The 16,124-nt window shown below is 42.1% G+C and overlaps 1 protein-coding gene across 4 annotated transcripts in view; it reads left to right on the top strand.

The window, feature by feature from the left end:
• jmjd1cb (jumonji domain containing 1Cb) overlaps nt 1-16,124 on the top strand; it is a 162,187-nt gene that overhangs the window by 119,282 nt on the left and 26,781 nt on the right. For 3 of the 4 annotated variants that reach the window (XM_039787520.1, XM_039787521.1, XM_039787523.1), the window contains 9 exons: nt 382-506; nt 2,699-2,842; nt 4,700-4,741; nt 8,829-9,099; nt 9,914-10,459; nt 12,254-12,599; nt 13,423-14,407; nt 15,076-15,273; nt 15,674-15,846. In XM_039787520.1, the coding sequence (XP_039643454.1) occupies nt 382-506; nt 2,699-2,842; nt 4,700-4,741; nt 8,829-9,099; nt 9,914-10,459; nt 12,254-12,599; nt 13,423-14,407; nt 15,076-15,273; nt 15,674-15,846 (2,830 nt within the window). The remainder of the gene's footprint in view (nt 1-381; nt 507-2,698; nt 2,843-4,699; nt 4,742-8,828; nt 9,100-9,913; nt 10,460-12,253; nt 12,600-13,422; nt 14,408-15,075; nt 15,274-15,673; nt 15,847-16,124) is intronic. The other variant, XM_039787522.1, reaches the window with a different exon arrangement.

Raw genomic sequence — 16,124 nt, forward strand, 5'->3', positions numbered from 1 at the left:
CTAGCCAGTCAGAAGCAGAGTATGAGGGCGTGCCACGCTAGCAGCTAGGCGAGCATTATAACGTGTGTTCCAAAGTGACCACGTTTGTCTCTGAAGTAAAGGCTGGACTACAATAGAGCTGTTTGGAGCAGTTTTTGAACAGTGTTTTCTGTTGGAGATGGTAAGTCCCTTTGGGGAGAACTTTAGGCTTTTTCACTTTGTAAACCTATAACATGCACAAAAAGATATATAACACAATAAAGGAAAGGGAAAAAGCCAAAAAGCATAATATGAGCACTTTAAGTAGTGTGTCTTACAACATGAGGAGCCTGTAGTAAAGTTGTATGCTTCCAGCAATGGGACGACAACACCGTGATGGAACCTTTTTCCTGTTGCTTCCAGGTCCCTATTCATTGAATGGCTACCGCGTGCGTGTGTACAGACAAGACTCGGCCACCCAGTGGTTCACTGGCATCATTACACACCACGACCTCTTCAGTCGAAACATGGTCGTTATGAATGACCAGGTACGCACACACACACACACACACACACACACACACACACACACACACACACACACACACACACACACACACACAGAGTTCCTTATGTGTACAGTAGTATAATGCACAAAGGGGAATGACAAGATGGATACAAATAGAGGAATTAATGAGTACTTGGCTACTGAAGTAGAGTTTGGCTGATGGTTTTATGGTTTATGGTTTTACATTCAAACTGCACAAAACACTCAACACCTGCGTTAATTTTGACACCTGATCTGGATTTAAGATTTTTTACAAAAGGTATGTTTGGTTTAGTCACAGATTAGTCATTTGATTTTTGTTTATTAGTTTTAGTCAACAATTAGTCTAGTTTTAGTCAACAAACACATTTAGTCATTTTATTTTGTCATTTCCTCTAAGCATTGTGAAGCTACAGCTGTTGACATCTTTGTTGTGTACAGCTACCATGGTTACCAGACTGTAGACTGACTCTCTTTAGGATCCACTTGTCATTCCCCAACTCTGGCTGTTTGAACAGAGCCCCATTATTGCAGCTACCTTGATCATTCAGCAGCTACACTCACCCACGTGTGCTTACTGTCTGGGTTTAGATGGTTTACCGTTGACATGAATCTTGCACTTTCCTACTGTTAGCATATGAACACGAAGAATAACCTTCTGAAAGTAACATCAACATTACATCCACATCTGTGACTGTTGGCTGTAACCTTTTGGTTATTGCTTGTTTTTGTAGTTTGTCCCAGCTGTTTTGTTGCTGCCTCTTGTCTTATTTTAAGTGGGATTATAGAGGAATTTAGTCCACAAATGTGTTAATGTTTTCCTTCCAATAACCAGTAACATCACTAGCTAACAGAGACATAATGGTTCTACTTTTTAACTTCTAAGGAAGAGATATTTTGAGCAGTGGAGGATACTGTTTCAATCAGGCTCCTCCTCTAAACAAACTCTACCTTTTTGACAGATGCATGCAGGTTGTTGAATAAGACTTTGCATTAAAACAGTAATTAGTTTGTGTGTCAATTCATGTCTTTCACAATTTAATTTACTGTAGCTTTTATTAGTTGATGAAAATTGCACATCTCTTCATAGTTTCAGTTTTCAAAGGTTACTTTTGATTACGTTTTAGTCTCATTTTTGTTGTGGAGAAAAGGTTGTCAAAGTTTTCATCACACAGAGATTCCGCAATAGCGCCGCAATGAAGGTCTGCCGTTATGCCGGCTTTGTTTATTCACACAGAACCAAGCAAAGGCGGCAGTGTGTGAATTCCCATAGCATGCCGGCATTCCAGGAGCAAAAGAGGCGTGACGTGCAACACAACAGCGTTGGCATCTAGTGTGTGTGTGAGCAATCCGCACCGTCAATCAACCACGTGATCCTGACACACAAACACCTAGCTTTATGCATTATAGTAGCTACTGGTAGTAATTGTCCGTAGAGAGGGAGAGAGCAAGTACAAGAGAAGGTTATTAATGACTTTGGCTACTCGGAGCGCTGCTTTGTGGGTCAACATCGTACTGCATGTAGTCCCACCATGCCAACTGTCCCTTTGACACAGACGTCAGTTAAGCTCTGTTATGGCGTTCTCACTACCTCCGCTACCGGCCTAAAGGCGCAACAACTCCATCCCCCTATTCTGTCTTTGTCACACAGATGGCAAGGCGGATTAGATTCAGATAACTTTATTAGTCCCCAAGGGGCAATTCAGTTTTAAAGCCAACCCATCCATTAAGACTTAAAGTTAAAAAGAGCATTAGCATACAATGTATATAATGTTACAAAAATAATAAAATAAACAATAAATAAGTACTGTCAAACATCACCCTGTATACAGATGGTTCTCTCTCTCCCATAACATCCACACATTTACACATGACCCAATCATTACACACACACACACACACACATTCACCTGCCAGTGACGGAACAGAGCAGGGCGGCTGCAAGAACCAGTTTGTCAGTCTTGTATGATGTTCATTTAACAGTCTTATACCTTAACAATGTCGCTCAAGCTCTTTTTTTTGTCTGATTAAAGGCGCAACAGTCCCATCTTGAACAGGCAATGGGAAAGGGGCTTTTGACGAAATGACCACATTGAAAGTGAAACGCAGTACCTTTAAAACCCGGAAGTGATTAGGGTCTAAAAGACTCCGTTGACATGTGCACAGTGTAAAGTGAGTGTGGTTTGTGTTCAGGTGCTAGAGCCTCAGAACGTGGATCCATCTATGATCCAGATGACCTTTCTGGATGATGTGGTTCACTCCCTGCTGAAAGGAGAAAACATCGGCATCACTTCCAGAAGAAGGTCACGATCCAGCCAGAACAACAACACTGCCCACGTGAGTGCGCACACACATGCACGCACGCACGCACACACACACACACACATGCACGCACAACTAGTAAGAACTTCCTAACAGCGGACATTGGTACTGGATAGGATAAACACATTCAAAAATACACTGACATATTTAGCTGTCTGTAAGCTGTGGTAAATATAAAAAATGCATCAAAGTACAACGCAAAAATGAAGAAAACTGAAAGGTTCCACACAGAATGGCCACATTGAGTACATTATGAAAATGCATGTACTGCAGCTTGAAGTACAGTCAATAGGAGCTTGCATGATACGATACCTTTCTGGATCAAAGTAAGTTTGAGAAAAAGAAAGCTGCCAAATTAAGCCTCAGATCAAACAGAATTCCATCTGCCATCAACAATTCATGCAGCTGATGTCATCAAAGCACCATCAGACCAAAAAAAGAATTTTAATAGCCAGGCAACATATACACCAAGAATGAAAAATGTGAATGAAGGTATATAATGACAGAAAATCCAGTCGATACCTTTCTGCATCAAAGTGCTTTACAGTGTTGTGTGGGCGGTGGTCCTTTTACAGGAATTTTGGAAGAAGAGGACAATTTCAACATGAACACATTAACAGTTCTTTAAAAAATAAATAAAAAAAAGACCAACACTCCATGTTTCACATTTTTCACGTTGTGTTATAGATTTCAAATAGATGTATTTAGGGCAATTCTTTTTCATAATGATTAATCTGCAGATTATTTTCTCGATTCATTGATTGGGCATCACAATGTCAAAGCCGCTTCATGTATGCTCTACCTGAATGTAGCTAATAGGTGGCCATTGTTGTGTTTCTGTCGTTGTGCGTAGAATACTGCTTGTTTTGATTTGCCAAACATTCACTCTCAGCATCTTCTACATTGCATCTGCTTATCGGTTTGTTTTAGAGACATTGGTCAACACACAGCTTCCCAAATTCTCTCCAAATCTTTTATTATGCTAATTTTCAAACCAGGAACATCCCATTTTTGGTTTCCTGAATTGGGCAATAACTCTGGTTATATATTAATTCTTTTTCTCATAACTGTTTGACCCATGCCTGCTGTCTCATTTCCTTTTCTTTCCTAATTAAGATAGGTTTAAAGTAAAATAAGTTCCTATGTGCTTTTTGTTAAGCTTTACATTACAACTGAACATACACAAACATACAGCACACTGTTGTACTGGTTACCAATCAGCTTCTTTCATGTGACAGTTAGGGCTGGGTATCGTCCAAAGATTTTCGATACCGGTAGCAATAAAGATACCGTGACTTCGATAGTGGTTCCTGAACCATTCTTTCTTCAATACCAATTTTATGAAAAACATTTTAACAAGAAAAAATGACAACTTTACGGTACAAATGTTTTTTATTTTTTATTTTTTTTCAGCTCAGTCGGGCCTCAAAATACAACACGTTGCAACGTTAGACAGCCAATCAGCAGCATTATTAGATCTTTGTAGAAGCATGCTGCGTTCGTATTGGCTCACTGACGCTGATGAAATTTACTAATTTGGTATTAAAATGGGTATTGAATGAGGAGGCATTTTTTCGATACTCGATACTATGGAGGCAACGGCTGGTGCCTTAAAGCTATCGAAGTTCAGGAACCCAGCCCTAGAGACAGTGATGTCAGCAGAACAATATTTAGAATTTAGTGTTTGGGCAAAAATGCATGAGGCACATATGAAAGGAGCTCAGTGGTGGTCAATTGTCTGTTGAACACTCTGCCAGTCATTTCTGGTCCCGCAGTCATTAACAAAATATCTCCTTGTCCCACATTTTCTTTATATTCATTTCATTTTGTTATTATTCTTTTTTTTTTCTTGTTGTTGTTGACCCATTAAAGATGGCGGGAGGGAGACCCGGCGGGACCACTGGCAACACTCAGGTACCCAACCCCCCCCCCCCACCACCACCACCACCACCCTCCAGACCCACACTTTCACACAATACACTGCAAATGAAGAGTATAAAATCACAGCTGACAGACATGATCTGTGTTTGATTGAAAGGAAAAGTTTCTGAATGAATAGTGTCTGGGGGGAAAAAACTGTTAGTATTCCATGAACTATCAGCTCTGGAGGAAGTTATCGGGCTGATGTGTCACATCCTCAATAACAGATTGGTCCCGTCTTTCCAGGTTATTGGTGTGAAACCTCCAAAGAGGAGAGATTAAGTGATTAATGCATCCAGAGTGAGAAAAGAATCCCAAATTATCTCAGAAAGAAGGTGCTGCTGGAATCTAGAATCAATATTTTCCTCCATTGCTACTGTGGTATATCTCTGGAATGAATGAATGACATAGATAAAAAAAAAAGACTTAAATTGACTTTGTCATGGTAATCTGTTTAACTGCGAGGTTCCATAACAGGCTAATAGTAAAGCACTCTGTGTCTTCAGTATATTTGCAGCAACCTGGAGATGAGAAATGTCAAAGTGAAATCTAAAAGAGTAGGCCAAAAATCCTGCCTGCACTACCATCTAGTGGTTGCTTGCCTCTGCCAAACACTCTGCAGCACAGCATTTCACAGTGTCAAAATGCTTTATCACAGTTTGGTGTGGTCACAAGTACACTAGTCTATATGGACGACGTTTCATTAATGGGATTGCTCCGGTGCCGCCAGAAATTTTGCTTCATTTCGGCTGGATTTCTGCCACCTTCCTCTGTCTCTGTGTTGGCGTTCTAACCTCCGGTGGATTTGTGAGGACTATGGTTAACTGCTCCTCAGATCTCTGCAGGGTAAATCCAGACAGCTAGCTAGACTATCTGTCCTATCTGAGTTTTCTGTTGCATCACTAAAACTACTTTTGAACGTACACATGTTCCACCAAAACAAGTTCCTTCCCGAGGCTATTTTTCTCGGTGCTTAGCACCGCCCAAGACAATTGTGATTGGTTTAAAGAAATGCCAATAAACCAGAGCATGTTTTTTTCCCATCCTGGAATGCTGTGTGGACTAGCCAGACCTTCCTGCGCAGTGCTGTGGAGGAAGGTCTGGCAAACGCGAGACTACACCTGTCTCACGACGGTCTAAACCCAGCTCACGTTCCCTGTTGGTGGGTGAACAATCCAACGCTTGGTGAATTCTGAACCTGAGTCAGTGGCAAAAACTGCACTTGTAGTCGACAAAATTGACGATGCACATTTGCCCTGTAGGATTACATTGCAGCCTGGTTGGTGGCTGCTGATCACAGCGTTCTCGCTCAAAACTGGACTAATATCAAAGGTTGTTATTCCCATGAGTCACTTATGCACAGAAACATAGGGAAATAGGGTCTATGTTGAAATAAAACAAAGCTACCCTTTAACACTATGCATTATTTACCACACAGTAATTTCCATCTGGGCATTAGCAAAAGTCAGTTTGTCTCATTTAATAGTTCGCCCTACAAAGTGACTTACAAATATTTTCAGCATGTTTAAAAATGGCCGGCGAGTCCCAGACAGTCAGGAACACAGAACAGCAATTAAACGGAGTGACACAACGACCTTCTATCAGCAACGGGCTGACAAGGCTCCATATTAACTCTGCAGACACTGTCCTCTACATCTAGTCAGAGACAGGACAAACTTGTAAAGCATCAAGCATTACTGACACCTTAATACTGACACCAACATCTTCTAACACCTACCGGTGGTGAAGATTTATAGTTGACCTATCTGGATTACATGGAATGAATGAATGCGATATCAGAGGCATACAAACCCTACTTTTCCTGTAAACAGAAGTAATTATATAAATTCCAATTCCAATTCCAAAGTGTCTCGGGGAGGTGTTTCTGACTTATTTTGATTTACAAATTACAAATGGTCGCATTCGTATGTAGTAAAAATGTAGCAAGAAAATTCAATATTTTCCTTTTTAAAAAATAAATAAAAAAAAACATGTTTAGCTAGAGAGATTGTGGCTTCTTTTGCTTTCCATGCAGCGGCACTTCCACAGCTCCTACTATAACCCATCCACTTACCTCACTCAGCTCCAACCCACAAATCAGACTAGAGCAGTAGAGCATATTTGCATGGAGGTTGCTATTTCTTAAAAAATACTGATTGGACGTTTAGCAAAGTTAGTCCCCTACAATCATCTCCCTATTAGCATGACAACTGTGTTGCGAAAGGTTGATATAAAGACTTATAAAGACAATACTTTTCCTTAGTTTCACATACATTACTGTTTAGTCAAGTGTCAAAAGTCCAACTTATTTAACTGTATGGCCTTAGTAAAAAGAAGAAGAAAAAAGAAAATTGCACTCACGCAAAAATAGAACCCTTTACAGTTGGGTCTCTGTGGGTTCTATGATCCTAGGTTGTAAATCATCTTGTCCTGTCCAGCTCCATGGATAAAACATAGCTTTGTGTTTAAGTGTGTGTTTTCTTTTGTTATCTGAGACAAAAGAAATATTCGGTAACACTTTACTTGAAGGTATCTACATAAGAGTGACATGACACAGTCAAGACACATGAACCCTAACCCTAACCTGTCATGACAAAAACCAAATGACACTTACTAAAAGAAGCATTATGTCATAAACGTTTAGGACTTGTTTATAATGTTCATGACAGTGTCTTGTCACTCTTATGTAGATGCCTTCATGTAAAGTGTAACTAAATATTCTTTGAAAAGGTCTACTGGATGGTCAAACAAATGTATTGCACCGACATGTTCTCTGCAGCACAGTTGAAAGGTAACAATCCTTGAACTTTGGGATTATGTTCACAGGCAGTATAAAATGCTGTAGGAACAACTTTAGACTAAACAGACTAAATCTTACAATTAGAAGTGTCTTGTTGCTCTCTCACAAGTTTTGTTGTTCTGTTGTCTATGTGAAACTGCACATTATATAAGTGATATTTCTGACTTGAGGAGGTTAACATCCGAATCATAGTCCTCCATCTGTAGGGGCCAGGAAGTACTTGGACAATTTTATTTAAATTTAGTTAAAAAACGTCATCATAATTATTATTATTATTCATATATGTTTGCCTGTGTAAAATGACGATCCAGACACAAAACCTTTCCACTGTTTGGCCATTTAAAATAAAAAAATCCTTTGATGCTTTATTTTTAGCCTTAAGTTGGGAGACTATCTCTAAAATTGTCTCACCCTCAAACAACCTTAAAGCTGTCAGCAGTTTGTCAGTTAGGACTTTAACCTCAGAGTCATGTTTTCATTTCAAACCCAATGTGCGAGACTAGAGTGAAAACAAATAGAACACATTACCCTTCTAATACTTTCTGACTGTGCTATAGATATCCAGTTTGGTCACCCTAGGAGTAGCAAATCCAATGTTGGAATGATATGAACAAGAGGTGGACGTGTATGTAACCACTCATTGTATTTATTATTTAGTTTAAATTTCTTTTTCCTTCCCTCAGCAGTGTAGGGTGATTGTGTACCCTGTTGGTAGATCCAGTTGTTGCCAGTGGCGTTGTCTGAGGTTGTGTGACGATATGCTGCTGTTTTAGGCATATAAACAACTGAGGCATCGCATACACATATCTACCTGGCTCTTTAGAGTTAAGACGAGGCAGGTGGAAACTGAAACTATTTACTAACATATTGACTTGCTTCTGCCTTTGAATATGGCACTCGGCGCTAAATGGTGACATCACTGCAGGACCACAATAACATCAGCAGCAGCCAAAACGACATGTTCCAGAATAACCACTTCTCTAAACCAGAACATTATAACCTATGTAGGGTTTACTGCAGAGCAATTAGATTGCATTTGTTTTTAACTTGGTGGACCATATAGAAAGCCCCAAAATGAATCGTTAAAAAAATACTACAATAAATGTAAGCTTCAGCAGGATATATTGCAGTGTTGTCATATTGGATTCCATTCAGTTGTAGAGGTGTATTAATTAAAGTGGTAACTGAGCGTATACATTCATAGTATAGTACTGTTTGTGATTCCCACGTCTGTATGTCTCTTTACATGAGCTAACATATGACTTTTCAAAAATCTTACAGAGTCATTACACACGAGCCCAAGCCAACAGCCCCCGCCCCATTATGACCTCATCAGGCCCCAACCCAAAAGGTTCCCAGGGGACGCTGGCCTCTCAACAGCAGAGCCAATCACAGCAAAGCCAGCAACCAGCCAGCCAATCGCACCACTCGCCCAGCGGCAGTGGGAGGGAGCAGAGGGAGCAGCGCAATTCCCGCTCCTCCAGGAGGAAAGGATCCGACAGCAGTGTTCCAGAGGAGGATAAGGACAGGAGAGAAGAGACCACAGGGAGAGGTGAGGACAGTCACCATCGAAAAATTGAATACTGTATATACACGTGGAAGGCAGCACTGCTATTTTAGTGATGCTGCAAGTCTTCTTTTTCCATGACATATTTACAATATTGACATCATTGTGGTTCCTCAAAAAATAATACAAAACCCACTACATTAAAACTTCATACTTCATGAAAAGTTCAGTAGGAATAGAAGCATCAAATTGTGTTTTTTTTTTTTTAGCAGTTATTTCTAATGTGTCTTAATAATGTAATAGTAATGCCAGTCAACAGTAGTGAATGGGTCATACGTCTCCAGTCAGCTGTTTCTGTTGTTTACTGCCACCAGCATTGTGTTACAGTGAACGCTCTTACAAAATTAGAAAATGATTATTGACAGTAATTGGCGTGTGTTTTACTGATACTGACAGAAAGATATGTCAGGTTTGTTGGGTGACCATACAGATGTTTTTTATGTTTGTGTTTTTTAATGTTATCTGTTGATTGACGGAGCAGACGATGCAAGAACATTTTCTGTGTGAACAGACAATAAAGTTTTATCTTATCTCTTATCTTAATTAAACTGAATATCTTTTGGACTGACATTGTAGTGCTTTTGGTTTTCTGATTCCCTCTTTCAAACACTTATGTAAGTGTTTGGCCAAAATTATACTTTGGAGGTAATTTGTAGTACTGCTATTAATAAACACCACATAGCAGGATTCAAGTGAAGAAGGAGGTAGAGAAGATGGAAAGCAGGTGGCAGAGTGTATTCAAACCTGTATTTGAGTTTTCAAAAACTGACTTCTTTGTCTTTTCTATTCATGTGTTCAGACTCCAAGTCCAAGGCTAAGCAGGCGCTGAACAAACGCAGGAAGGGCGAGGAAGAGGAGAAGAAGGCAGGTCTAAAGAGGCTGAAAACTGACATGACCTCTGATCTGTCAGAGAGCAGCGACTCAGAAAACCCACACAACAAGAGGACCTCATGCTCCTCTTCCTCCTCGTCCTCATCATCCTCCTCCTCCTCCTCCTCTTCCTCCTCCTCAGAGCCCAACTCCGAGAATGAGCTAAAGACTCGCAGCACTGATGTGAAACAAAGTGGTGTTTCCAAAAAGGAGGAGGAGGAGAAGCCGCTGATGCAGGCCACCAAAATGAATAATTCTTCGTCTCTTATTGGTCGCCTGTCCCCGTGGGTGGAGCTTCAGGCAGCGGAGGACAGCAAGAAGGGCGTGCTTAAGGAGACCGGCAAAATGACAACGAAGGAGGAGGAGGAGTTGGTCGCGGTAACACAGATCACCCAGTCCCCGCGGCAACAGACGCCTCTGATGTCCGACACCGTCCAGGGCGGCAGTATGGAGAGCAGCAAGAACACTGTGAAAGGTACTGCCAGCTGATGAATGACAACTGTCATGTACACCCGTATGATGATTATATTGTTCTAATCCGTGGGCCGATGGTAGATGAGTTTGTTCATTGGTGTGATAAGGCCTTTCTCCAATTACAACGCCACAAAGACCAAGGATAGGGTCATAGATTTCAGGAAATCATTTCTCCCGCCATCTTTGATGCCAATTGTGAGAAGGGACAGCAGCGTTTTTACTTCTTAAAGTGCTCATATTATGCTTTTTGGCTTTTTTTCCCTTTCCTTTATTGTGTTATATATCTTTTTGTGCAGTGAAAAAGCCCAAAGTCCCCCCCAAAGGGACTTACCATCTCCAACAGAAAACACTGTTCACAAACTGCTCCAAACAGCTCTATTGTAGTCCAGCCTTTACTTCAGAGACAAACGTGGTCACTTTGGAACACACGTTATAATGCTTGCCTAGCTACTGTCAGGGCACGCCCTCATACTCTTCTTCTAACTGACTAGTAGTCCTTACCTAGGTACTGTCAGGGCACGCCCTCATACTCTGCTTCTGACTGACTAGTAGTCCTTACCTAGGTACTGTCAGGGCACGCCCTCATACTCTTCTTCTGACTGGCTAGTAGTCCTTACCTAGCTACTGTCAGGGCACGCCCTCATACTCTTCTTCTGACTGGCTAGTAGTCCTTACCTAGGTACTGTCAGGGCACGCCCTCATACTCTGCTTCTGACTGACTAGTAGTCCTTACCTAGGTACTGAGCATGAGCGACTGCCAACAAAGATGGAACAGAAGTGAGATGTCTCACTCTGTAGCTAAAACAGAGAGCTCAACACAGGGTGAAAACAGGAGCTGCAGCAATGTGCAGTACAACAAAAATATGGTGTTTTTTGAAAATTAAACCATGTAAACCTATTCTGGTACAACCTCTGAATACAATTATAAACCTGAAAATGAGGATAATATGAGCACTTTAAATACGTTAAATGCTTTTAATGCAGATAGGATAATTATGTCTTTATTTTATAAGATCCTTTATTGAATCTGTTCTTACTTTTGCCATGATTATTGGTAAGGTAACCTGAACATCCGGGACAAAAACCACCTAAGCCATATTGTAAAGGTGGCTGTTAAGGTGATGGGTTCCCCACAGTCCCCCTTGACGGCTATCTTTGCCATCCTCTTCTCTTGGAGTTTCTAACACTCCCCTCAGGCCGTAGATTTAGAGTACCCCAGTTCAAGACCAATAGGAGTAAAAACACCTTTGTACCATGTGCAAAAACTCAGCTTAATTTGCACATGCAACGTAGAATTTTTAACAGGGTTCAACGCTAAGTTTTTTTTTAACTTAAAGTAAAAAAAATCGGTCAAAAAAGCGTCAGAAAACAACGTAAAAAAAAATAACAAAAAACACTTAAAATGTCAAAAATGTAAACAAAGTTGTCTTTAAATTTTTTTCCAAAAGTCATACGTTGAAAACATCAAAAGCATCAAGCGCCAACTTAATTTTTGATTGGCCAACGGCACAGTCAAATCAAATGATTATGATTCGATAATGCCTGGACGGGCGAGTGGGTTGTTATTTACTTGCCCGACGTGGCGTTGTAAAGTTTGCTCCGATGGTGTTGTGTAATATTGTGTTGTATATACAGGAAACATCGTTGTACTCCATGTCTTTGTATTGTTGTCTTATTGTTTAAATTTGTACTTGTTTGTAAATGTGTGTTTTATCTTGCACTCCTGTCTGCAGATCAAGTTTCCCATTTGGGATAATAAAGTGACTTTACTAATAGTATAATGTTGTTTTTTTAGCATCACCTCGATCCCAGACGCCATTGTTGTCCCACCTGGGAGGCGGCAGTGTGATCGACATCACAGATGAGGCCCAGGCCACGGTGCACCAGGAGAGTTCAGAGGCAGTGTCAGCCCTGCTCGCCTCCCAGAAGGCCGAGTCCACGGCCCTCTCACCTTACCTCCCCCTCAACCCCTCCCCCGTCTCCTCGCCTCCCGTCCCTCCGTCTCCCTCACCATCAGAAGGAGGCCGCAGGATGGATATTGAGCCTCCCATGCAGCAGCAGCAGGGCATTATGGGAAGTGGCATGACAGCAGCCAGGAGCTTAGGCAACAAGATAGAGTTTGCTCCCTCTGAGGTCATCAGGTGAGAACAGAAGGCTGAAAATTGTGTTTAAGTGTATTTCTTAAAGTCAGTTTCTGAATGTTACAACTCATGATGCTTTTTTTTGGTGTCACTTAAAGCTGTCGTGTGCACTTTATTTCAATGGCTACTTTTCAGGTTTATTGTTTTCTTAAATTTAAATGTGTTGACAAAGGACATTTTGTGATGACCTGATTATATCTGTCTTATAATATGTCAGCAAGCAATGCATGACCAAGACTGTGTTGTAGATGGTGATGAAAGCCTTTTACCCTTGCACAGTTAACCATATGCAGTGCACCCATCCATATGATGAACATTGCACACATAATTTGGGTGATATAAACGTAAGATGATTGCAGAAGTGACACTGATCTGTGTTTTTGTTTATTATTTTTAAAGAAATGGCAGAGCAGATTCCGAAAACAAATCCAGTGTGGCAGGGTTTACATTTTTATGATGTAAATTGATGGAGCAAAAGTAGTATCGGCTCCAAATATCGGCTCAAGAAAATCGGCAGCCCGTATCGGTCATTGGCTAAGGCTGATGAGAAAAAAAATCGGTATCGGCACTAAAAAATCCATATCGGTCGATCCCTAGTTCTTCTGGGTGTAGCAGGCTTGTAATTATGCAGCACAAGAAGGAAAATAGCAAGCATTAATGCGGTCACAGCTAATAAGGGAGCACTTTGATGGTGATAGTGATATAAATACAATTCATTTTCCCTAAGTTAAAAGACACCATATTTCTAAATTTAAAATTTTGGATTTAGATTATTTTGGATGTACATATGTAAAATTGAAAAGAATTCTGTGCTTTTTTTCAGGCCTGTCACATCGATGGTTCAAAATGTGGTGTTGGTGGAGAAGGAGAAAACTGTCCTTCCTCTTCATCTTCATCAACAGCAGCAGCCACAGCATCATCATCATCAGCAGCAGCACACACAACAACAGCAGCACTACACATCTATCCACCCCGGCATTAAGAGCCCGTCTCTGTCCGAGGAGACGAGAAAACACCCACAGCATCAACCGACCCCCCACAAGATGAACACAGTCCTCCCACCTGACTTAACCAAATCTAGAATTAGCCCCAACCTAGCTCAGCTTGACTCCTTCAAACAGAAACCCCAGCACCCCAACAACTCTCAGAGCCATCTCTACCCCAACACAAACCCAGTTGACCTTCTCAAGGCTAAGCCCCACCCGGGCCTGCTGGACATCTCTAAACCTAAACCCAACACCTCTCCCGAGGTCTCTAAACATAAAATACAGAGGTACCCTGATACCTCCCCACCTGTGATAGGCCGTTTGTCGGCTAAAGTAGAAGCAGCTGAAGCTCCGCGGTCTGGTTTCAAGCCGGTGGCGGCGCGGTCGGAGTCAGGGGGAGTCGGTGCGAGCGTCAGCAGCAGCACCAAGAGTCCTCTGATCATCGATAAGAACGAGACCTTCACCGTTTACAGGGACCCGGCGCTGGTCCGCTCCGACGCAGAGAACTCTGTCTCGGCCACAGTCTCCTCCAACCACGTGGCAGCCTATCTCCACCCCCACCTGCACACCCTTCATTCCCCCTCCCCTCACTCCCCCTGTCTCACTTCCGCATCCCACTCCCACGCCGCCTCCCACCTCCTCGCCCCCCCTCACACCTCTGCCCTGCCACATCCGCATCTTTTACCCCCCGGAGTGCTCCCGGCCATGCCTCCTCCCGCAGCATCTCTCCTCGGGGGCCACCCTCGGCTTGACTCCCCCAGCGGGTTGGGCCACCTTGCCCTGCCTCACGCAGCAGCCGCACACCAGCAGCAATTCCTACAGGTCTGCATCTAGAAATATTATACAACCTATGCACAGTAGAGGGCTCAAAGACTAGATCCATCTTGCATTGAGTATCATTTTGGCCAGTGTATGAATGTCCAGGCGTACTTATGTAAGCACACAGTCTTATGCTGTCTGTCTGTCTGCTCTCTCTCTCTCTCTCTCTCTCTCTCTCTCTCTCTCTCTGTCTCTTTTGCTCCCTCTCCAGTTTTTCCGCCCTTACTACTTATTTGGAATACCTACAGTATTTGCCTAATCTGTTTATTGTCTATATGTACCATACTTTATTCTGGTCTGAAAGGGTTTTTGTATTGAATTGTAAATTTTATATTTGTACCCTATATGTACTTATTTTGTTTTGTGTCAGCACTAGGAAAGTGTTTAAAATGGGTCTGAATATTCCTATAATGGATGGGGCCGTGTAAGCAGCCAGACAAGAAAATAAACCATTCATTCATTCATACATACACAGCATTTTAAGCCGCGCCAGCCAAGACTGTTATGTAAAATCCGGCTCTAGGAGTTGAGGTGGGGGGGAGGGCAGATGGGGAATCTTTCCTCTTCTCCCACTTTATCCAGTGAGGATATGACAATTTGCAACTCAACATTATTTACCCCATTCTCTCAAAAAGATAATAAACAAACAAAAAACGTGTCTTGATTTTCAGGGTCAGGGCCCTCCTCCACCCCCTCTACTAGCCCAGGCTCACAGCGGGGCAGCAGGGCTGGGCCTTTACCCCATCCTCTGGCAGTACCCCAACGGAACACCAACCTCCTATCCCCCAGGGCTCAACCTGCCCCCCACAGCTAAGTGGGTCCACCCGGAAAATCCTGTCACCGTGAATTCCGAGGCCTCTCTCAGGAGGGTACGTGTATGGATTTTGGCTTGTATTTCTGTGTTTTGGAGTAATTGTGCATGCACAGGTGACTGTGTCTCTTTATTTGATAGTTAGCTGTGTATTTGTCTTGGAACAAACAGTTGAGGGTGGATTTAGGGAGGGAGAGAGGGAGGGATGAAGAAATTAGATTTTGGCAGGCAGGAGAAGAAGTAGGGAAGGAATGATGAAAAAGCCTCTTGAAACCAAATCAGATGTAGCTGGGCTTTTAAACGAATAGTTCACCTCTAAAATAAATTAATATGATGCTCTTTCAATGATTTAAGATTATTTTCCTGTACTATAACATGTATGACCACATTTTCTGTTGATTTAACATTTTGGTTCATTGATGATATATTTATGTGATGTGTGTGTGTTATGTGTGCAGAACACAGCCAGTCCGTGGCTGCACCAGGGTGCCGGTAGTGCTGGCGACGGTCTGGGTTTGCTGAGCCACGTTCCCGTTCGGCCAGCCAGCGCCGACGCCCACCGCCCCCCGGTCAAGATCAACACCCACGCAAGCCCTCCGCTGTCAAAGTCCAGCATGAATGCCCATAAAGAGTGAGTGGAAAGACCAGTAAAATGTAAAGTTCTCCAAGATGCTGGATTGGCTTCAACTAAGAATCTACCATCAGTCAGCCGAACACGACTAATGGACCAATCCTTTAAATGTTTGTTTCAGGATATTCAAATAAATTGTTCAACTTTTCCCGGATGAAGTTTAAGCCTGTGCTTCCTGATATTAATGATCTGTTCAGAACATGTAGGTTTTTTTATTTGTGAAAACAATAAAGGTTTCTTTTGTTAAGTGGTTTACTCCATAAGATCTGAACTGTTTA

This window comes from Perca fluviatilis, chromosome 21 (assembly GCF_010015445.1).
Source record: "Perca fluviatilis chromosome 21, GENO_Pfluv_1.0, whole genome shotgun sequence".
Taxonomy (NCBI): Eukaryota; Metazoa; Chordata; class Actinopteri; order Perciformes; family Percidae; genus Perca; species Perca fluviatilis.